Here is a 23616-nt window from a genome sequence, read left to right as displayed (position 1 = left end):
CGTCATCGGAACGCTTTACACGTCCAACCGTCACTAATTATGTTCCCGTGACTACTTTGTCACCCTAAAATTACTTCTTTCAAAAATAAATCTTGTCATACGTCTATGTTATATGACTACTTTTATTGCGATAAAAGTTCTTTATATCAAAACAACAAACAAACAAACAAAATGTGTCTCTTGTCGCCTGGGCCAAGTGACGGGGTACGTCCCAGAGAGCTCGCTGAGCCCCCGCCTCGCCTCTCCTCGCCTCGCTGTCGCCGCACCTCCTGTCTGTCCCGAGTATGAGCCTCCAAGGGGGCGGAGAGACAGACATTCACAGTCCCGAAGAAGAGTTGAGAATGTGAGAGCCGAGCCGAGCCGAGCCTCCACGCGGAGGACACTTTGCGACCTTGTGCTCGTCTTGTGGCATCCTCGAGGAGCTCACACTTTCGACGAGGAGGGAGCCAGCGATGTTTAGGCAAGCCAACAAGGTGCTCGGACGTGTGCCGCTCAGCTACATCGAGTAAACCGGAGCGACGTTTTTTTTAAATTTTATTTTGTATTTTTCTTGGGTTGGGAGGGTAAAACCTTCCGACGAGGCGGCTCTCGCGCACGGATGTAGACGCCCTGAGCTGTTTCTGCTGCTTCTGCTTTGGCTGGAAGTTGGCGGGCATGCAGGTGAAGAAGCAGCGAGGGTCGAACCAGAGCGGCGGGGACAACATGCCGCAAGTGGACGACCCCCGCAAGAAGTCGTCCTGCTTCTCAAATATCAAGATATTCCTAATTTCGGAATGTGCTCTCATGTTGGCGCAGGGGACCGTCGGAGCGTACCTGGTGAGTTTACCTAGGCTCCCACTGCACGGCTGGTGGATGGGCACCTTGCTCACGGGGGAGCTACTACTGTCAAATTAGAGAGCAGAGAGACGCCAACTCGCCCTGCGTGAAATAGTGTGGCGAAAAGTGTGTCGTCGAAAATAGGAGGTTGGAGAACTTTGGCGTTGTCCAACGAGGAGCATGGGAAACTTACGCTCACGGCTGAGACGTGTACGCAGGCGGCAGGGTCCACCCACCCAGGCAGGCAGGCAGGAAAAAAAGGCAAATTATACGGTGTACAGTCGAGAGGGAACGTCGAGACCATCAGAAATAGGGAGCGGCGGGAATGTAGAGTGTTTACAAGAACTTCAGGAACGTACACAGACTTTAAAAAGATCAGCCTGGAGAATGTATCTGTTAAATGGGCAGCAATGGTGTTTTTCCATAAGGAGCCTTTCAAACCTGGTAGAATTGAACACACCGAATAGGGCTCGCTTCTTATTAGGCTCCTTTTTCCAAGGCCAACAATCTGTAAAGTTCTGATACTACTTTTTTCACTCACCAATCGCAACTGCAGATACTTTTGTTATATAAAAATCTTGAACAGATTTCCTGATGATGTTTTGGTGATGTGTGACAGTATAGCGCCACCTACTGCCAAGGAGGACGTCCGATTTTTCTTTTGCCTTAAGTATCGGTGGACCCGATACTGAAAGTAATTGTAAGTCAGCAACACCCAAACTAAATATTGTTCCTTCCTCCCGAGTGTGCCGTCTGTCGTCCCTTCTGTGGAAATCATAAAAAAAAAATGTTGGCTGCCTTCTTTATTGAAAGAGCTAAACTAATCAATGACCTCAAAGTGTTTGTGTCTCAAGATGAACTGCCTTTCTTTGGGATGCCAGCATTTTATTGATTGTCCCAGAAATGTCTCTCAAATGTATACACATCAATAACTGTCACCGGAAGAAAAACTCAGGGACGACCCGCTATGCCCTGTGAGTTTCTCGTGCTATCTGTAAGAGTCCCTAATTGGCTGACGGGATCTAAAAGCGCTTGCTGCCAGCCAGCACGGCGACAATTCCGGGCAGCTATCACGATGGCCCATTTTTTGTGTGAGCTGATAATTAGCATCAGGCGCTTAATCAACACGCCGGGCGCCGGTGGAACATGGCGGCCAAAAGTCGCAGGAGTGCAATTAGCACCATCAAAGTTCTTTCACTTCATTCATTTAGTTGTATTTTTTGGCCTTTATCTCAAATGTGCACAAACACTTTAAGCAAGCTAACAAACAATACGTCCATCTTGCGTTATATTGCTTTTGGTCAAACCGCCCGAACAGCAAGAAAATAGCAGTCTTAAAAAAATGTGTCTTTAAATCCAAATGTATTCAGATGCTTTTATTTCCCGATAAAGTCAAGTTGTTATGAATCATTTGGCAAAATTGCCTGCTTGTTGGAGTCGGAAAAATTACAAGACTGGTGAGGTCATGGGACATCCCAGCACAAGGTTTATTTTGTTGCCATGCGACTTGTTAAACATTTTTTTTGATGAGACGTAGCGGCGGACTTTTTTTTTTTTCTCCTCCCTCCCCGCCATGTTTGGTTTCGCCTCTGGGCAGGCTGTCTGCTCCATCTCAGTGGAAGTGCACAAGCATGTTGAAGTCACTGGAAATAACCAGTGCGACCTGTAACTAGTGCGAGAGAAAAAAAGCCGCTCCCCCCAGGGGAAGAGACTTTGTGGTTTTCCGTCAACTCGTTGATCAGGCTCGAGGCACTCTGATGAGACGCCATAGTTGTTTGAGGGCAGCCGTGAAAACAACTTCTTTGAAAATTGTCACACGTCTAAATTTTTTCCGCCCTTGGACATCAACACGTCCCCAGTAACAGCTTCAAAATGTTTTGGTGGTGCTGAGGAACACTGTGACTTCCTAAAGAGAATTTAAACAATCAATGTTCAAATTTATTTATGAATTTAAACTGTACCAACTATTGTATTCATTTTTTGATAGATTGTGTTTGATGGGGGGAAAAAAGCCGATTTTATTGACCCAAATATTGAAAGGAAAAAAAACTTCAGAGATGTAATTTTAGTATTTCGACACCATGTCAGAATCAAATATTGGCTCATGGCCACGCAACATTCATTCATTCATTTATTTATTTATCTATCTTATATATTTATTTGACCAGGCTGGGCACGTGAAAGCGCATTCAACTCAGTGTCACTCCTAAGTGAAGCTAATTTAACAAAAGGATTTGTTTGTAACCATCAAAGCATCAATTTTTTTCCCCTTTTCGGGTCACGTGGCTAACCCAAATGGCCGGTTGAGAAGTTGCGTGCACCCGAGACTGATCATCCAAAATAAATGCTCATCAATCACATCAGTGGAAAAATAAATCTTCCAATGCTACAAGCGCTCGTTGATATTTTTTTTCTTTTCTTCCCTCATCGCTGAAGACAGTTTCAAGGAGCCAGTGGGGGAATGGAAAATGAGGAGGCCCATTTGGGACTGATTTGAAAATAGTCTGAGGAATGTTTGGATGTGTCACAGTGGTTCACATGGAAGCTCCACCCGCCACCGCCCACAGTAAAAAAAAAAAAAAATTCTTCTTGAGGCATAAGTTTGCTCATCGGCTTGGCACCTTCCACGGGAAATGAGTAAACTTGATCACAATTCCGCTGGGAAAAAAAAAAAAGACGCCATTGTTTCTGCTATGTCTTTCAGGTGAGCGTGCTGACCACGCTGGAGCGACGTTTCAACCTGCAAAGCGCTGACGTGGGCGTGATCGCCAGCAGCTTTGAAATTGGCAACCTGGCGCTCATCCTCTTCGTCAGCTACTTTGGCGCCAAGGCCCATCGGCCCCGTCTGATCGGCTGCGGCGGCATCATCATGGCGCTGGGCGCCCTCCTCTCGGCCCTGCCCGAGTTTCTGACCAAACGGTACGAGATTGGCGACACGTGGAGGACGGACGTGGGACGTGACGTGTGCTCCAACGCCAGCGGCAAGGACGTCCAGATGGCTGAGGACGCCGTGTGCGCAAACAGGACCAACACCAACATGATGTACCTGCTGCTGATCGGCGCTCAGGTGCTGCTCGGCATTGGCACCACGCCGGTGCAGCCCCTGGGCGTGTCCTACATCGACGACCACGTCAAGAAGAAAGACTCGTCTCTCTACATAGGTGAGTCTTGATGTTCCATTTTCTACGGAAGGAACCTTAATAGCAGTACTGAAAGGTGGAAACATCCGTAGAAGCCCCGCCCCCTTCGACAACAAGGAAACACATGTGTGGGGGGGGGGCGTTTGGATTTTGGCAGGCGCTGGCTCCTGTCCCGCTCGGATAAGCTGCAGCAAAAGTGAGCGGTGAGCGGGGAACAATGCGCTATTGAGTGGCGCTCAGCTGATGGTCCTAATCCCGCCGCCGCAGTTGTGTCATGTGATCCAGGCCGCATGAATGGAGGAGATTGTCTGAAATTTGCCTTCACCTCCCCGAGGTGTGCTTTATTAGCATTCTATAGCCGTGTACAATTTGCGTCTCTTTACTGTCGCTTTTGCATGCGTCCCGACAATAACGTGCAAAAAAAAAAAAAAAGACCTGATGTGTGCTGTGGTGGAGTTCCAAACAATCAAAATTAATCCAGTCGTCATCTGACTGATGTTACATCCTCGCACGGCATTTGAAGAGGATTTTCGGAGCGCTTTGAAGAAAATTGAGAGAAAATAGAGAGCAGCTAGTTGACTTTTTTGCTTACAAACTCACACATGCTTTGCAGACGGCAGGCAGGCGCGTTAGCACGTGTGCTACTTGGCACTTTCCGATTTGCAGCAGCCAACCTTCGTCTTGGCTAAAATAAAAAAAAAGCACGCGAGACACGTCCGATGTCGCCTGGTGAGTGACGTGGGTGTCAGCCATCATGTGTTTATTTTGTGGTTAAGCAGTTGCGTGGAAGCCAACTAACCTGTTAGCCAACAGATGAGCTGTGGCAATAATATTCCAATAATGTCTTGATAGCAATGCAACGTTAGCTTGTGTGGACATGCGGTCGGATAAGCAGTCGCTAACTTAAACGAGACAGAAACCTTAAAGCTACTTTTATTTTATTTTGCAATTGTTTATTTTTTTATTTTATTTTTCAATTTTTATTTTATGTTTACATTTTTTCATTTTTTATTTTTTTCATATTTTTATTTTTTGACGACAGCATTTTTTTTGACTGGGACACATCCCGCCTCGTCCGAAGTGCAGTGAGAGCCGAGGCCTGAGTCGACACCAACTCGCTAGCTGTAATTGCTGCGTGCAGCAGGAATGCCAAGCGGCTTGCCCATGTGTGAGATGGCAATGGGCAGGACGGGGCCCTGTGTGCATACCACAAAGGCTTGTGAAAAACAACTCCGCCGCCTCGGGGCAAGTCAAAAGCATTTCTGGCAAAGTCTGCCTGCCTGTTGCTGTCCAAGCTCCTCACACCTTTCCCAGCAACAGGTAGCCCTTTCCCGACTTCCACACCTTCTGCTTTTTCTTTCACGAGGACCGAGCGAGTAAATGTGCCCCCCCCCTCCCCCGTTCGTCCATTCCCAGCGCTCTCTGACCTTTCAACGGCCACTGCTAATTTTGGCTCTTCCCACAGGAGCCGGCTGGCCGGCATAAATATATACGATACGCGCCCAGAGCGGCTTGACGGCGACTGTCGGCTAATGTCGGCCCGCTCTTGAATTTTTAAACAGCCGAGAAATCGTCAGCAAATGCCGTGTTTTTGCTCGTCACATTGACAAAAGGTTCTGGAGAGTCTTTACATGATTCCTGCTCAAGTGCTCCAACTGCAGCAGGGCGTTTGGCTAAGCTACTTAAACTCGCCACCCGCTAATGTCATCTTGAAGGATTAGATCCAAAATGGCTTTTTTGGGCCTCGCTGTAAGCCGCGTGCTGACGTTGCCTCCTAACACAATTTTTTTGTTTTAAGTTGGGTTCTGTGGAGAAAACAGCAAAATATTCTCAATCCCGACGACAAGTTTGCGTGCGCCGCCCACCACGCGGCCGGCTAACAATGCGCGCAGTGTCTGTCTCCGTCCCGGCCCCCGAGCAAACATCTCGAGCAGGAATACCAACAGATGTGGAATTCCGCATCTTTGGATCATCTCAGCCAGTCCTTTGGGTAAACGTGCTTGTACGTGCTTGGGCAATCCGTTGAGGTCAATCAGGACTTCCTGACACGAGGTTAATTGGACTCAGCAGATTATGTTGCCGCAGGTCAATTTAAAGGAGCCTAATAGCATTGGCCTCCATGGGCGACCAACTCATTGCTAAGCGCTTTGCTTTTCGTGATAGGTCGCTTCGTCATTTCCACAACGCTCTAGCTTAGCTTCAGTGCGTAAATTGTCTGTATTTTCAGCGGCGTTGACGTCGCAGGCCTTAACTGTCTGCGTTTCTTTTTGTCGTCTCGCTGCGGGACGTGACAGCTCGCTTGACACCGCGTCTGAATTATACAAAAGGACGAAGCTGGTTTTCAAGTGACACAAGTCTTTCTTGTACATTCCAAACAAGAAGGATGGTAAACTCATTTGTTAACGTCACGATTGGTTAGAGAGTGATGTCACACTATGGGTTCCTTGAAAGCGCAGCAAAAGGCTAGCAGGAAATGCAGCAGCGGTAAAATCCCCTTTTACACTTGACACTTGAAATCCAAATCTCCTAAAGCGTCGCATCTGCTGCACTTTTTATTTAAGGAACTTCCCCAAAGGGTCTTGCGTTTGTTTGGGAGAGACGATATCCCGACCGAAAGTTCCCCAAGGTTTTGTTTTGCCAAATTTGGCCTGATTAGAAGTGGGCGGGCAAAGTGTTTTTTTGCGGGCTGGCGAACGTGAGCGAGTTGAGCCTTTTTTTCAGCGTGTTATATAGGTCACGGGCCGCCGCTGCTGCTGCCACGGCGCACAATCGGCGGGGTCGCCGCGCCATCGGAGACGCAGCCGCGACGCGATGATTAGTTGTGAGAGGATTATGTTGCCCGACAGGAAAGCACCGCTCGGAATATTGGGCCACTGCAGGCATCTCGAATTAAAAAAAAATAGAAAAAATGTTTAGCAACACCATGTTGCTAGTATAAATGTCATTTTTAATCATTTGGAGTGCAGTGGTGACTTTGGAATTGAATTTGTTCGGTCACCTGCTAGCAACTCAAATCATATTTCCGCATTGATGGAAATTCCATTCATCTGTTTGAGCCGCCCGAATAATCTTTGCGCAGTCCCTGTCCCAATACTTTTGATGATTTTGACTTAGCCTAATGAATGTAAAGACGTTGTCTAAGCGCGAGATGAACACTCAAAGCCGCTTGGAACACGGCCGACTTGACGTGGCAGGTGAGAGCTGCCGCCTAATGCCTGCAGCGCATCCTCAGCCATTCATCTTGCGTGTGTCTTTCAAAGAGACTCGCCGGTTCCACGGCGTTTGCGTGCCTTCCGCCTGTTGCTTGGCGTTTGGTCACGCGTGGCCTAGGTGCTCCTCTGTAGTTCTGAAGATGCCACACAAAAGATACCACTTGTTCGTTTGACATGTGGCCGCCATGGCCCCTCGTCACTGTGCGGTCCCGCTTGTGAAAGTGGACCCCGCCCGCCCGCGTTTTATCTGGCTCGGCGGATTAACCGGCCAATTTGAGCGGGATTACTGGAGAAGACAAATGAATTGGCTTTGTGCGGCGAAAACACAAAATAAACTGCGGTCGGAATGCACTTGACGTTTCAGACGCTGCTTACCAAACTTAAAAAAAATATATTAAAAAAAGGCAGTTCTGTGCCGCTTTCCAGGATTTAGAATTTTCACACGCTTTGATACGATCATTCAGCGTCCCAATGGCGGCCATCTTTGCAGGATGACAAATACGACATCAATTGCAGCTCCTGTTGACTTTTTTCCCCAAGTCAGGTTGGCCGTTTCAAATGCGGCAGGGCAAAGCCAGCTGCCTTGGCCTGTTACTCGCTAAACAAATTAGATGGCGGCCGAAACAGGAGACCAGATCTCGCTTATTGAATTAGGTCTGACGTTGGCGCCCCCCCTCTCCCCCAGGGGAGGATCATTTGCAGGGCTGCTTTACGACAACATGAACAAATGAGTTTCCGCTAATGGCAGCGCCGCAAGGGCCAGGCCACGCCTCTTGCACACGTGTGTGTGTTGCTACGCCACAGTAACGTCCGCTTGCTAAGAAAGCGCTTGGTCGAGTCACACGCCGACTTGGCGCTCTCGAACGTGTGGAGCTGCTTCTCTTCCCCTTCTGAAACCGGAACAGTTAGCTAAAAGGAAGAGGCCTTTGGGTTTTTTTTGTGTCATTTCTGTGTACGCGTTGCTGCTAACCACAAGTTTCAACTGCACGCCAAGATGAGAGCGATGACAAACAGTCCATGCTGGATAATCTCATCAAGTAGTTAATTCATTCATTCTATGCTCACTGAATAAAATAAAATAAAACGCCTTTATGGTAATAAATTGGTAATTAAATCCCAAACATATTTTCGGGTTCAATAAGAGACCTCTTATTTTATTTTCACAAACTAAAACGTTCAAAATCTGAATCAATTTTGCTCATTTTGTTAACGCATCATTGTTTTGTGTCAGCGTTAAGCGCTAAAAGCTACATGTTGCGCACAATGTCCGCTTTCAAATTGATGTGTGGGCTCTTTTGGGGGGAAGGAATCCTCTTTTCCACACTGGTCTTCGGGCCCGCCTGCGGCTTCATCCTGGGCTCCGTCTGCACCAAATTCTACGTGGATGCCATCTTCATCGACACAGGTGAGTGCCCTTGTGGCGCACGCGCGATGGCGTGGGCCGATGTGACACGGTGCCGCTCGTGCCGACAGAAAAGCTGGGCATCACCCCGGAAGACCCGCGCTGGATCGGCGCCTGGTGGGCGGGCTTTCTCCTGTGCGGTGCCTTACTCTTCTGCTCGGCACTGCTGATGTTCGGCTTCCCCCAGTCGCTGCCCACCAAGGAGCGGGACGAGGCCGCCGACGGCGAGCGGGCCATTCTGGCCCCGGCTCCTCTGTCTCCCGGCGCCGACGTCCCCAAGACCAGCAATGGTGCCGCCGGCGACAGTCGGCCGTCCGACAGCCCCACCTGCTGCCAGCAACTCCGGGGTGAGCCTTTTTTTTTCACATCATGTCACTTCTTAAGCAAATATTGAGCTGACGAGATGAGAAAACAAAAAGTGCTTAAAGTGTAAGCCATTAACTCCATTTGGCTGCATTTGGTTCATTATCATGCGAGCAACCCCTCCCTCCTCAAAACAAAAACGGCTGCGTCTTTGCCCCGCCCCCATCCGCAGTGATCCCCAAGGTGACCAAACACCTGCTGTCCAACCCGGTCTTCACCTGCATCATCCTGGCCGCCTGCATGGAAATCGCCGTGGTGGCCGGCTTTGCCGCCTTTTTGGGCAAATACTTGGAGCAGCAGTTCAACCTCACCACCACCTCGGCTAACCAGCTGCTAGGTCTGTGCTCGAAAAGCAAAATGGCGGCGTGACGGCGGCGTGTAACCGGCGTGGCTGCGCAGGTATGACGGCCATCCCGTGCGCCTGCCTGGGCATCTTCATGGGAGGCCTGCTGGTGAAGAAGCTCAACCTGTCGGCGCTGGGCGCCATCCGCATGGCCATGCTGGTCAACCTGGTCTCCACCGCCTGCTACGTCTCCTTCCTCTTCCTGGGCTGTGACACGGGCGCCGTGGCCGGCGTCACCGTCATGTACGGCAACAAGTAAGGCCCGGCGTGCCGCCTTCGTTTCCATTTTCTGTTAGTTGGCGGCATCTTGTGGGATTTGAGAACATTGTATTGTTCAGAATAAATCTCCAACTAGCTAAGGCTAGTCCAGCTCACCGAAAAATACCAAACGGGTAAATGTTCTTTTCTGGCGGCCTCTCAGGTTTGAACCCTTTAATTGCAGGCAAGCCTCGCAATCTGAACGTGTCAATAAAAATGCTTATAGTCACTGCAGGCCACTGCTTGATATTTTATTCAAACCATTTTCCTGTTGCCTTCTTGAGCACAGCAAAAAAGAAAAAAAAATAGATTGGCTGTGCTGGGAGCGACCCTCACGGAATACAAATGCGGCCAAGCGTCACCTCGATGACTGCTTGGCTCGCGTCTTGCCAGGCTTTTTGGATTTTGGCCTGTTGTTGTTTTTACCGGCAGTTTGTTTTTGAGCGGGCGACCGTGTTGTGTTGTGTGTGTGTGCGCAGCACGCTGCAGGTGGGCAAGAAGCCAGAAGCGGCGTGCATCAGTCAGTGCAACTGTTTCACGTCGTCCATCAGCCCTGTGTGCGGCTCCGACGGCGTCACCTACCTGTCGGCCTGCTTCGCCGGATGCACGCGCAACCAAGATCAGGTGGCTCTCACTTGATTGCACAAACTCGTGAACATCTGCCAAAAAAAGGCTCCATCCAAAATAGCACATTCTTCTCATTTTATTTTATTATTTTATTTTTTCCTGCACGCAGAACCTGAGCGGCTGCGCCTGCGTCTCCTCCGACAGCGAGCTGGCCACGGCGGTCGCGGGCAAATGTCCGACAGCTGGCTGCCAGGAGACCTTCCTGGTCTTCCTGTGCATCATCTGTGTGTGCAGCCTGGTTGGCGCCATGGCCCAGACGCCCTCCGTCATCGTCCTCATCAGGACCGTCACTCCCGAGCTCAAGTCCTACGCGCTTGGCGTCTTGTTCCTTTTGCTGCGACTCTTAGGTGAGATTTTTTTTGCCGCTTGCCTGCCAGAGATTGGAACATTTAAAAAAACAAAAATGTGTTGGTTCCCCCAGGCTTCATCCCGCCTCCCCTGATCTTCGGGGCGGCCATCGACTCCACGTGCCTGTTCTGGAGCTCGGACTGCGGCGACAAAGGCGCGTGCCTGCTGTACGACAACCTGTCGTATCGCCGCCTCTACGTGAGCCTGGCCATCGTCCTGAAGGTGGTGGCCTTCCTCCTGTACGCCACCACCTGGTACTGCCTGCGCCGCAACTACAACACCTACATCAAGAGCCACGAGGCCAACATGGCGCCCGGCGACTTCTACCCGTCCCTCTCGGAGGCTCCCAAAGTGGACCGGACGCAGTTCATATACAACCTGGGGGACCACGAGTATTGCGAAAACATGGAGTCCGTTTTATAGGCTCTGGCTTTTGGCTGAGGAACTTGATCGCCCCTTGCCGTATATCACGGCCACTGACATGGTCATCCTCAACGGGCAAGGGGTCATTTTTGCTGGTGTGACTGACGCTCGCTCAGTGGACATCCAAGCTAGGTTTCATGGCGAGTTTCCATGAGAAGATAAAGTGGAAGATTTTTGTCGGTCTATTTATTTTTCTTTCCTGCCGTCATTCACTGAAAACGTCAGCCGTTTTATTCTGGCGCCACCTGGTGGCATTTGACTTGAGCCCGACTGTCGTAAAACCTACCAAAGGTTTGTAGTCACCACAAAGCTGGTGTTTTGCCGCCCTCTTGTGGCACATTTAGGCAATTGCAACCCTTTTTTGTGACTGCCTCTCCATGAATGCAGATCAATAGAACTAATTTGGATAAATCCTCGGTTTATTCCTGCAAATTCACATGACGAGCGTTCAACGTTAAGAATTCCTGAAATCTTGCAAACCTCATTTGAAATATAAGAATAATGTAGATTACTTTTTTAAGATGCAATGCACTTGCTTTCTACGGACCCGTGCAATAAAGTTTACAAGTATATATTTGAAATGTTCAAAGAATAAATTTAAACTATTTCAGCCACTAATTTGAAATAGTAATCCAAGTTGAAAAATTTACAAGAATAAGGTTAAAATGTTGCTCGGCAAGATAAAATAAAATATTGCAAGATTAAATCTGGAATTTTCCAAGAATGCTTTTGAAAACTTTTAGAATAAATTTGAAAGATGACTTTTATGTAAGGTTGTGACTTTTGTCTAGATTTGTCTTATGAAATTGTAGCAAGTGAAATGCCAAAATTTTGTCTTGAAAAATGGCCATCTATTTATTCTGTTGCCCATGTCTATCGTGTTATGTGTCTCGTCACCGTGGGATAGAGAAAAACGTAATTTCGGTCTCTTTGTGTGTTGTGACGTGGAGAGATTGACAATAAAGCTGACTTTGACTTTTTGACTTTGAATGCTGATAACGTCCGTCTTTTTCCGAGCAAACTTCCAATTGTTTTCCGAATTTTGTCTCGAGGCAAACCCTTTCTCAACGGGTATCCTGCGCGACCTTTGTGTATTTGCAGAGAAGACAAAAGTTGTTTTCGCCACGCAAGCCAACAGGACTTTTTGCTCTTTCTCGTGGCCTCTTGGACCTTTTTGAAAACGTTGCCATTCTCATGCTGGATCCACGTTTGGGGCGGATGTGCAAATGTGGGCAATGTCAACGCGGCTTTGCTTTTACAGCAGTTTAATCAGCCTAATTTGTCTTAAGTAATGTATATATATGTATATATATCGTGTATATATATATATATATATGTGTGGGTGTATTATATATATATAATATATATATATATATATATATATATATATATATATATATATATATATATATCGTATCAATGAGATTAGGAGTGGAAGGAGTGCATTAGGAGATGAAAAGTCATATTTTTGTGTGTATTTGAAAATGCAAGAGATAATATATTTATCTTAAAGGGGCCCAGAACGCTCTGTCAGATATTACGACAGCAAATGGCTGATTGCGGTGAGAGTAGCAAATATGTCGCACATTAATTCTGTGCTAGCTAAAAATCCACAACAGGACCATGTGCGCGTGCGTGTGCGCGCCCGTGCAAACCATCCATTTATTCCTGGCGTGTGAAGAGTTGCTACTGATCTCTCTGCAGTTCTAGTTTGGACCTTTTCGTACTTTTTTTTTTTTTTCTATGCCGTTTATTTTGCTCTGGAAATAAAATACTTTTTCAAGGAATTAAGTAGATTATTATTTATTCTGCCCATCGTGAAGCAGCGCGGTCTTTACATAGAAATAATAACGAGGACGGCGCCTGTGCCTTTAAGACAGCATGTGGTCCAGATCATCGAACCGCCCCCACACACCCCCAACACCGCCTCTGGAGGTGCCCGCTTTGAAAGTTGGAGCAGGGAATTAGCACTTAGGCAGGCGCACGCACACACAAGGCGGAGAAGGAGAAGGGGGGCTTGCCTCATTGAGATTGGACTGCAGCACGGGTGGGAGGGGTCCGCCGATCACAACAAAGACACACACACACAGCGCACGAGAGTCGAGAGGACAGACGTCGGTCGACATGCGAAGGAGAAGAAGGTGAACGCGGGGGGGATGTCAGCTGCCGGACTTGCGGTGGTCCCCCAAGCCCGGATCATGACGCCCACATTACGCACGCTGTTTTTCCTCTTTGTCACGCTACTCGTGCTTCTCCTCATCATTGATGATATCTCACAAGTGGAACAAGGAGAAAAGCATGAAGCCTCGTGAGTAAATGCTCATCTTTTTCCCCCCATATTCAGAGTTCCACTGACAAGTGAGCACTTGTGTTAAAATACAGCAGTTTTTAATTAGTTTGTTTGTAACTCAAATCATCTTTCACCACATAAATGAATGGAAATGTGATGAATCCATTCCAGCCACCAAAAAAAAAATGAATTTCATTTTTAAGTTTTTGAACGTGAAATGTTGCCAACGGTGCTCTTAACGAGGAGCACCTGCCAGTGCAGTTTTTTTTGTTTTTAAATGAAAATGGGTCGAGAAAAAGCCAATTCAGGTTTGACCATACAGCAGGGAAAGTAAAAATGAACCCCAACCATGGCAGCATTGGGTCTCTTGGATGAGATTACCTCTTGTGAATATCTCAGGAAATAGTGAATATTTGAAAATACATTATTCTTCCCTCTAAAGCACATTTTCATTGCTGTTGGTATTTTATAAAAGAAAGCTCATGAAGTTCAAAAAACAAAAACATAATTTGCTATTTGTGGTTTGTTTGGATATGCGAGGCGGTGGGTGATATTGAGCCCGGCTGGGTCCCCATGCACGGCTTGGCCTATTTGTCTTGCAGCAGCTTGCATGTGGAATCGGATCGGGCTACACTCGCAGGAAGAAAGAAAGGAAGGAGGGAGGGCAAGTCTGCACAAGAAAAGGCTGCTCTTTCATTCTTTTTTCTCTGTAATTGAATTTTTAAGCAGTGCAGCGCCAATCGCCCCAGTGACACACACACACACACGGCCCACTTTTGATTTCGCAGCACATGCAACAATTCTTAATTTAGCAGAAGGCTTCATTGGGACGCTCTCATTTCCCTTTCAGGATTGGTTTCGGAGCGCATAATGTGCCCGTATCGACTTGTGATTTGTCACAGGGGAACAAAAAAGATGAAGAAGAAGCACTTTGACCACAGGCTGAATGCGGCTTAATACAATTACAACAATGGAGGTGGTAAAGGGGGAGGACGGGGGAGATTGTGTTACCTCCTGCGAGCTCCGGCCAGCTCGTGCATTAGCAAATAAAATCGTAGCTCATTTTATTTAAGATTTTGTTTTTCTCAAAAATGCAACAACAACAAAAAGTTTCCATAAATGCAATTTAGGCAATTATGCTATTGGGCTGACAGCCAAATTACAGTTTAAAGTATGCTAGCTAGCTCAATGACTCACGTTTCTTTTTACTGGTTACATGAGAGCCATTATTGGATCACATTAGACCATAGGTGTCAAACTCAAGGCCTGGGGGCCAGATATGGCCTGCCACATAATTTTATGTGGCCTGCAAGACAAATTTTGCGTCGACTTTGTGTCATTACTAAAATTACAAATTGTTTTCACTTTAACAAAAAACATAGAGATATTGCTTGCTATTTTTGTTACCATTCGTCTTTTTGAAATATTTGAACATGCCCTCTGAGGGAAACTATGACTACGATGTGGCCCACCACAAGAATGAGTTTGACATCTCTGCATTAGACTGTTTTGTCTTTTCTTGAGAAAATGTGCATTATATAGTATGTGTCTCCGTTTATCTAGCTAATGTGATCCATTGTGATTGCATGTCTACTAGAGGTGTAACGATACATCGATTAATCGATATAATGCTCTACGATTTGTTGGCATCGATGCTAAACGTAAACATCGATTTATATCGCCGTGTTTGACCTCGGACATTAGACGCGACTTTATTTTGAAATCCAGTTCATATTTTTATGCTTCCTCTTTCCGGGAGCAGTGCGCCCGGCGTTGTTGTGTTGTGAGCAGAGCAGGCACGTGAAAGGGGAGTCGACAACTAGTACGCTGCTCCTGGGCTGGTGCTATGGCTAGTGTCCAAAAAGACGAGGAAATTTGCTCCCCCTTTAGGCTTCAAGTCATTCGTTTGGAAGCACTTTGGATTCCAAAGAAAAGATGGCTCAACGGACAAGACACGTGCAGTTTGTAAATCCTGCCATGCGGTGATCAAATATTCAGGGAGCACAAATCTCGCCGCACATTTAAAGAAAAAAACACGACATCAAAGTTCAGTGTTAAAATAAGCACTTTGTATACTGCAATACTCTTGTAATTTCCTAAATAAAGAGTTTGCAGTACCTTGTTGATTTTGCGTATGAATTGTTAGAAATCAGGATATTGTTCTATATTTTTTATTAAAAACAAAAATCGATCGTAGAGCACTATATCGCGATATATCGTGATTGAATCGCAGCAGGCTTTCAGATATCTGCAAATATCGTATTGTAGTTCTTTGTATCGATATTATATCGTATCGTGACAAAACCCGCGATTTACACCCCTAATGTCTACTCATCACCAAAGGGGCCCATGGTGGCTAGGTCTAAAAATACCGGCTCCATTCCTGCCTTTCACCTTCATTCGTTCTTACAGGCTTAGGAATGCAAGACATGCCTCATCATACTTGTTTTGTTTTTCTTCTTAGAAATAGAGGCGGCTCAAAGATGAAGCGGCTCTTCCCGAAAGTACGCAGGTCTGTAACGCACCTGCTCGGAATGCAATTGAAAGCACGCAGCGGGCCGATGGGAATCTGGTTGCCACTTTGACGTAATTGTCAATCGGCAGCCTTGATTAGCCGCCCGGCGCGTCTCACTGCGCACAGAATATCTGCTGACACTTGATTTGGAGGAGGCAGCTGCTATTTGCAGGCCGGCCTGTGAGGGAGGAAGAAAAAATGCTGTTCTCCAATCCACAAGTGCCAAACCGCGAATGTGCCGGCATCCACATTGAGATGACTTTGATCAAATTCCCAACTGTCATATAAAGATGATGAAATCCATTTTGTTGTGATATATCTGAAGTTTTGGCTTTATTAATACTTATTATTATTATTAATATCAAATATTGAGGCTAGTTTTGTTAGCGCGTTGAAGGTGTTTCGCAATTGTGATTAGCATTAAGCTAATGTTTAGCTTCTCATGTCAAATTTGTCTCTGGTAGTTTGACCATTTCCAATACTTATGCAAGTTTAAAAAAAAAAAAATCTTGTGTGCATATGTAGAACGACGACAGCGACGACACACGTGGACAGCACGACCTCTCCGAAACAAGCCGCGATGAATCTCCTTCAACCAGCCTACAATAATAGCGCCAAGTTGCCAACACCTGACTGGACCTTCAACAGGACCCTCTCCAAGATCATCAGGTACCTCATCACTTCCACTTTCATCAACATGGAAGCGTGATATCGCGAAGGACGAAGCTCAAATCATCGCCAAACAATATTTTTTTTTCCCCGCAGGAAGAACGTGCTAAGATTCCTAGACGCTGAGCGAGACATCTCCATTCTGAAGGGCTCGCTGAGACCCGGCGATGTGGTCCACTACGTTTTTGACCGCCACAGCACCACCAACATTTCTGAGAATCTCCACCGGCTTTTGCCAAGCGTGTCGCCCATGAAGAATCAACGTTACAGGCTGTGCGCCGTTGTCGGCAACTCAGGCATCCTGCTCAACAGCGGCTGCGGTTCCCAGATCGACTCCCACGACTTTGTCATCAGGTACCGACTCTGGCGACATATTATGACGTGCTTGCCATCTAGTGGTGATTGGCGGTAATATAACTTAAAAAAAATTTTTTTTAATTTTGAAAGCAAAATCCGCTGCATGCCATCGAGTGGTGATTGGCGGTGTTACAACCTAAAACTAAAAAAGAAAACAGAAAACTTTGGAAGCAAAATAAGTCAGCCGCATGCAGTCATCCCTGCGTTACAGACATTTCTTTCCCATCCAAGTCCAAATTGAAGATCCTTTTTGACTGCATTGTCATGTTAATTGTGGAAAATTCCACTTGGTGAGGCAACCTGCAAGTTAGAGTGGGCCGTAATTAAAATGAAATAGCAAATTGGCTTTGGCTTTATCTCCTCCCAATTTAATTGAGAATCCAGTCTAACCTTTAATTCTGGATTGGAGCGCTTTTTTTTCCTCGAAGTTTGAAAGCCAGCGTCAGGACAGAAAGTGCGATTAAAAGCACAATTATTCATGAGTTGACTTTTTATTTTTTGCACGAGTACATTTCAGATGCGCTCTCTCAGAGGTAGTGTTCTCATCTGCCAAAGCGTCAGTCGCCTCGCCTCGCCTCGGCTTAGTGTTTGGCTTCAATCAGACGAATGGCAGATTGCGCAATTCATCACTATTTTGTCCTGTCAATGGAGAGCCATCAATTTGCCTGAGGGGCTCACGTGACGGCGGATGCAAACCGGCGCCCGCTTGCTATTCTGCAAACATCAAGGCTGTCGGTACGTCCTGCTGATTGATCGCTCACTCGCTGGCTGGCTGAAGAAGGGCCACAACCTTTTTATTGCGCTTTTCCTCTTTTTTTGGGGGGTCTTTTCTCTTGTCTCCTGCCGCATGTTCATGAGTAAAGGTCATGACTCAGCAACACGCTGGGCATAATAATGACGAGCGTGATGTGTGAAGGTGCAACCTGGCGCCAGTGGAGGAATTCGCGCATGACGTGGGTCGTCGGACCAACCTGGTCACCATGAACCCTTCGGTGGTGCAGCGGGCCTTCCGGGACCTGGGGGACGAGGAGTGGCGCCAGCGCTTCGTGCGGCGTCTTCGCAGTCTGAGCGGCAGCGTGCTGTGGATCCCGGCCTTCATGGCCAAAGGGGGAGAGGATCGCGTGGAGTGGGCCCTCCGCCTCATCCTGCGCCACACGGCCGACGTGCGCACCGCCTTCCCGTCCCTGCGCCTGCTGCACGCTGTCAGAGGGTGAGGAATTTTGCACAATTGTTAACTTTTGCTTTTTAACCACATTAAAGACTATCAGTTAATTAAAGCTGACGAAATGCCCGTTAGGCCAGATTGTGCCAAAGTACTACTTTTATTGCTTTGGCATCGACACAAAAACAGCAAATAGATGCGGCGTTCGGTAAATGACGCGGAAGATGTTCCAATAAAATCCCCCGAGGGACGTACGGAAGGAAAAACGGACGGACTGGCGGTGCTCGACCGTATTGATCAAAAGTGCTGCAATGTGATCTTGGTCGTATTTTCATTTCTTACGTTGAAAAACGCCAAAGTTATTCCTTTAATTGGGTCTTCCGAGCGCAACAGCTGTGACCTTTGGCGACTGATCCACAGTGAGCAAAATGTGAATTCATCGATTTCCCGCGTGCAGCCGGCCCGACAGCAAGACGTTTCAAATATCACAAATAGTGAGCGAGCTTGTGTTTTTGTCTCTATTATGATTATTTTCCTTGATTTTGTTTCAAGCTGCTCGTACGTTTCCTTGAAGCATTTCAATCCACCGTCATCTTCAGGCTGCCTTTTTTTCCAGATTACTGTCGCTTCTTCCCTTTTTTCTCCCTCATTAAAAAAGAAACACCTCTGGTCAGGGAGCAAATGATGCCATTTTCTATGGGTTGGCTAACAAGCGCGCCGCCACTTCTGCCATTAACCGTGTGTGTGTGCTCAGCGTTTTCACTCCATGTTCTCGCTGACGAAAAACCAAGGCCTTTTGCTTTTTTTTTGTATAAAGCTGTGAAATGAGTGCTTCGCCAACCTTGTCGTTTTTCAGCAAGCATCAGCTATTATGTTCCGAGTGCACAAAAAAGCTTAGAGTGCAACCAAATGCCAAGAGTTCTCATTAATGAAACGAACATCTCGGTTGCAAAGCATAGCAGACCTTATACCGTCTGCAAAATCCACCAGTGAATTTCATTTTTATTTGCAATTAGATAAATAAATAAATTCAAATAAATAAAATATAATAAAATTTGATAATTTGCACCCGGCTCGGAGGCGCGCTGGGTAGCGCGTCCGCCTCACAGTTAGTAGGGTGCGGGTTCGATTCCACCTCCGACCCTCCCTGTGTGGAGTTTGCATGTTCTCCCCGGGCCCGCGTGGGTTTTCTCCGGGCACTCCAGTTTCCTCCCACATCCCAAAAACATGCTTGGTAGGCTGATTGAGCACTCCAAATTGTCTCTAGGTGTGAGTGCGAATGGTTGTCTCTGTGTGCCCTGCGATTGGCTGGCAACCGGTTCAGGGTGTCCCCCGCCTACTGCCCGTTGACGGCTGGGATAGGCTCCAGCACACCCGCGACCCCCGTGGTGACTGAGCGGTTCAGAAAATGGATGGATGGATGATAATTTGCTTTCTTTGTTTGCAGCTACTGGCTGACCAATCAGGTCCACATCAAGCGTCCGACCACAGGGCTCCTTATGTACACGCTGGCGACCCGCTTCTGCGAGGAGATCCATCTTTACGGCTTCTGGCCCTTCTTACGCGACCCGGCGGGCAAGGCGGTCAAGTACCACTACTATGACGCTCTCAAATACGAGTACACGTCCAGTTCCAGCCCGCACACCATGCCGCTGGAGTTTCGGACGCTTAGCGCCTTACACCGACAGGGGGCGCTGCGGCTTCACACTGCCAACTGCCGCGCCGAGGTCCCGAGCTAGTAGCCGGTGGAATATCACCATGGAAACACTGACCATGCAGGCTACGCTCACGTCAGCTTGCTTTTGTACATTTAGTTTTCTGTAATTGCTGTGGGACTCCACTTTGTTCGCAAGCTTTTTGACCTTCAATTTACAAAGCAGCTTTTGACTGCGGTAACAACATTGAGAAGACAATGGTTCTAAAAAAACCATCATTCACCAACATAGTAAGCCTAAATTGTGCATGAAAATGACTTACATTTTATTTTCAGGAACAGCATCATAACAAGCTTTTGAACATGAATGAAGTAATTTGACTGCAGTTACGTCACCTGAAGCGATTAGCACAGGTGTGGGCGGGGAACTCCAACCTACCCGTTTCCCAGCCGCAACACAGCGGATTCAAATGATCCAGGCAGGATTCAAGATCAAGAGGACTTTCGAAGCACCCAAAGAAGAGGCCTGATGACCTTGAGGTAAAACAAAAAGAACCTGGTTGTGTGACTAAAAGGCAGAAAATCAACTTTACAAGTTAAATACAACTGAACTGGACTTGGGCTGAGATCTGTTTTCCTGGTCCACCAATAGAGGGAGCCCACAAGCAACTACTGAAAATCCATCTTAACTCATTAAACACAAGTATAAGAGCATCCTTTATTCGATTCAAGATTTATGTTGCATAGCCTGGGGAGGCAAATGAAGAAAGGGGAAAATGTACTATTTGATTGACTTCCCCCTTCCCCCCTCCCGATGAGAAACAAAGTAGAAGTGTAGCAGCTGGCCACACAGTCGTGTTTGCACAGACTTGCAAGAGTCAACTTAGTGAAAAGATTGCAAAGAACACTAGCTCTTCAAAGCAATGCTGAGAATGTATTTCTTTTTAAATGAATGTACAAGGTCTATCTTCTCAGACTTAAGTCTGTCCCCTAATGTGTCATATTCAACCACATCAATTGTATATTGATTTTCTGGTTCTTTGACTCAAGGACATTTCAATGTTTATTTAAGAGAATATGAATGTATTTTTGTGATGCAAAAAAAAAAATCTTAGCGTGACAAGAATTGAAACGGGTGTTTTTATTTCACAAAGGGAAACAAAGGAGGCCACTGTGGCAATATTTCAAACTTTTACTGCAACTAAGCAGGGACGCCTTTAAAGCCCATTTACAAAATTAACGACACTCTTCAAATAGCTCACAATTATTATAACCAGGAATTACAGGTAGCAGACGATTCTGTCCAAATATTTTCAAAATCTACAATGTGGAGTTTAAGAAATTGCTGACTGCTTCACAGGATGAGGAAAATCAGAAAAATCAGATTTTGTGAAATTTCAGAGGTTTTTTTTTTTGCCTTCATACGTAAAAAATCACATCATTCAATGAGCAAAAATAATTGCTAATGTTTGAATTCAAAATAAAAAGATTAGACAGTCTTGATTTGGTCGTAACAAAAAATATATAAATGGTATGAAGACACAAATACAGCATATTCTTCAGATACTCTAGAACTGAGATAGCAGCAAATTAGTTCACAGATAAAAATAATAATAATATAGAGGCTCATCTTTTAATAAGAGTGCACTAAAGTTAGTACTGTGGACGTATTTGCTATCAAAGTCAAGTCCAAATTTACAAATGTGCACAATGTGGCTCGCAGGTCCAGATCAGATATGACTAAGCCAGTGTGAAAAATGCAGATGAACAACAACATTTCCATTCGTGCAAGACCATTCAACAAGAGGCGTTAACAAAAGACCAAAGACGAGGCGCTGCACGGGTCCATCCAAAAGGAGAAGGTGGTCACATTTTTGCTCGGTGGCCAATTCACCTGCGAGAAAGCAGAAAGACCGCCATCACTGGACGTGTGATAGAAAAGCAAAGTGAGTTTGGACAAGGATGGCGTCAACGGGACGCCGGATCTTCCTTTTGAGGAAGCGCCCACACACCAAGCAACAATGGGAAAGACGGAAGGGTGAAACCTTGTGTCAACATCCCATCGCAGCCGCTTCTGCATAACAAGTTTGGCTGCATGAGCGTTTCGCTTTTTCGGTTCCCTTCAAAACAGTCCATGAAGCGCATTTGTATAGCACCAAAAGTCAATTGGGTTATACTCGGACAGTTCTAATCAAGTTGATTAGATGAGATTATTGAAAGATAATAGCATGTTGCCGATCACACTGCGCGGCACTTTGCTAGAATCACCCGTCAATAGATGCAAAATATTATTGTTTATTATTTGCTGTACCCAAAGCAAATATTTTAAAGAGCAAACCTGTAACTGACGTCAAACAGAGTCGAGTCGTCCTCGTCGTCGTTTTCGTCGTTGAGGGGAGCCATCTCCACTCGCTCTGCGGGGGTCGTGATGATGTCATACTTGCGGGTTTTCCTGATTCTCCTCCCAGATCTGTAAAAAAAGAGTAATTAGCAATTAAAAGACAATATTTCAACATTTTTACAGGGTAAAGTTTTGAATTGACAGCGAGGGAAGTAAATTAATCCCCTGCTGATTTTTTTCTAAGGGCCCAAATCTGTCTTTGGCTGTATTCCAGTAGTGAGAAACTTCTAAGAAAGTTTCGTCACTGTTCGTCAGCAAGGATTTCTCCACCAAGCATTACCCACAATTATTTGTTCCACCGAATAAAATGCACATTTGATTACTTCTACATTGTGTCTAACCCTACAAAAATGTCAGGTCAAATAATTATCCTCCTGCACGATAACAGAAATAGCTGTTTTGTATGCATCCCTAGTTTCAAAGTGACCCAGTTCGACTGCCTCTAATAGAAGATGATAAAACAGACCTTGACTTCGCAGAATTGAACACAATCACATGCTCATAATTAGGTCAAAAGACATTTCACGCAAACAAACTCTCAAATCATGAGGTGCCAAACAGACGCTTGTGTTTGCACGCTCATGCAGGGAATTTGGAATAACAGTACAAAGATTGTCCCTAAATTCCGCACTTGCCCTTGCTTACCTGACCACTTTGAAGAGCAGGCAGGTGATGAGAGCCCCGGTCAACACGCAGGTGCAAATGACGATGACTTTGAGCGTGGGTAGATGCGTCATGACGGAAGAAGTCGGGTATCCGACGGCCGCTCGGGTGCCGTTGTCGCCGCCGCCGTCATCATGTTGGAGGAGGTTAACGGATGCCGCGGCGGCCGAGGTCGCGTTCGAGGGCGAGGCGAGAGAAGGCAGACTTCGGGGCTCGCCTTCGACGCTCCAGAACGCCGCCGCGATTAAAGTTAGAGCTAAATAGAAGGTCGCCATTGTAGCCAAAACGGATCCACTTTATAGTTCCTCTCCAAAAACGTCACGTTCGCAACAACAGCTGTCACATTGTTGACTACAACAATTTTGCTATTTTACAAAATAAACAAAACAAAAGACACGCAATAACATCTCGACTGTAGTGCAAATCTACAAAGAATTAAAAGATTTTGTTTTCAATTTGCATTTGATTCTGTGAAGCGGGTCCCTTGAGGTAAATTGGAGGCAATACCTTGGATTGGGATTATCCACTCCCTCCGGAAGCGCTCAATGGACCAGCCCCCTCTTGTTGCTCATGTGTGACGTAGAAATCCAGTGATGCCTTCATGACAAACTCGGAATTGGCAATGTCTACGACTGACGTCACTGGTTTAATCTGTTGTATCTAAATGATAAGATTTAATCTTTTGAATGGAATACTGTTATTTCCATAACACCCTACCACCCAAAAATATCACGGCACACCACCAAATAAAAAAAGATTTATTAAATGAACAAACACACATCCACGGTAATGGATCAATTATGTGAAATAAATTAGCCTCTGAATTCAACTGCCTGTTTGACGTCAACGTCTGAACAAATCATAAAATTTAGCCTATGTAGTCTTTTTGAATAAAATGCTGCAATTTGATAACTAATCTGTTTTTAAAAATGTACTGCTTAGTTTGCAAGTGAAAGGCACATCTTGTTCGTTT

The 23616-nt window shown here is 46.3% G+C and overlaps 3 protein-coding genes across 4 annotated transcripts; 2 read left to right on the top strand and 1 right to left on the bottom strand.

The window, feature by feature from the left end:
* The first annotated feature begins 276 nt into the window (after positions 1–276).
* On the top strand, positions 277–11704 carry LOC133156517 (solute carrier organic anion transporter family member 3A1-like). Its single transcript, XM_061282312.1, has 9 exons — positions 277–816; positions 3521–3977; positions 8475–8573; positions 8642–8917; positions 9106–9270; positions 9333–9531; positions 10014–10158; positions 10271–10508; positions 10583–11704. The coding sequence occupies exons 1-9, from the start codon at positions 655–657 to the stop codon at positions 10930–10932; spliced, it is 2091 nt and encodes a 696-aa protein (XP_061138296.1). The 5' UTR covers positions 277–654; the 3' UTR covers positions 10933–11704.
* A 1210-nt stretch (positions 11705–12914) lies between these two features.
* On the top strand, positions 12915–20711 carry st8sia2 (ST8 alpha-N-acetyl-neuraminide alpha-2,8-sialyltransferase 2). 2 transcript variants are annotated; one of them, XM_061282347.1, is made up of 6 exons: positions 12918–13240; positions 15687–15734; positions 16263–16406; positions 16503–16760; positions 17680–17973; positions 19373–20711. In XM_061282347.1, the coding sequence occupies exons 1-6, from the start codon at positions 13089–13091 to the stop codon at positions 19662–19664; spliced, it is 1188 nt and encodes a 395-aa protein (XP_061138331.1). In that variant the 5' UTR covers positions 12918–13088; the 3' UTR covers positions 19665–20711. The 2 variants fall into 2 exon arrangements, with proteins under 2 accessions (XP_061138332.1, XP_061138331.1); XM_061282348.1 differs by lacking the exon at positions 15687–15734 and having other exon boundaries at positions 12915–13240.
* fam174b (family with sequence similarity 174 member B) lies at positions 20701–23192 on the bottom strand. Its single transcript, XM_061282366.1, has 3 exons — positions 22626–23192; positions 21918–22049; positions 20701–21473 (listed from the first exon to the last, which is right to left on the bottom strand). The coding sequence occupies exons 1-3, from the start codon at positions 22916–22918 to the stop codon at positions 21470–21472; spliced, it is 429 nt and encodes a 142-aa protein (XP_061138350.1). The 5' UTR covers positions 22919–23192; the 3' UTR covers positions 20701–21469.
* Between the last annotated feature and the right edge of the window lie 424 nt (positions 23193–23616).

The sequence above is a fragment of the Syngnathus typhle genome, linkage group LG7, assembly GCF_033458585.1.
Source record: "Syngnathus typhle isolate RoL2023-S1 ecotype Sweden linkage group LG7, RoL_Styp_1.0, whole genome shotgun sequence".
NCBI classification, from domain to species: domain Eukaryota; kingdom Metazoa; phylum Chordata; class Actinopteri; order Syngnathiformes; family Syngnathidae; genus Syngnathus; species Syngnathus typhle.
This window is presented reverse-complemented; position numbering and strand designations above follow the sequence as displayed.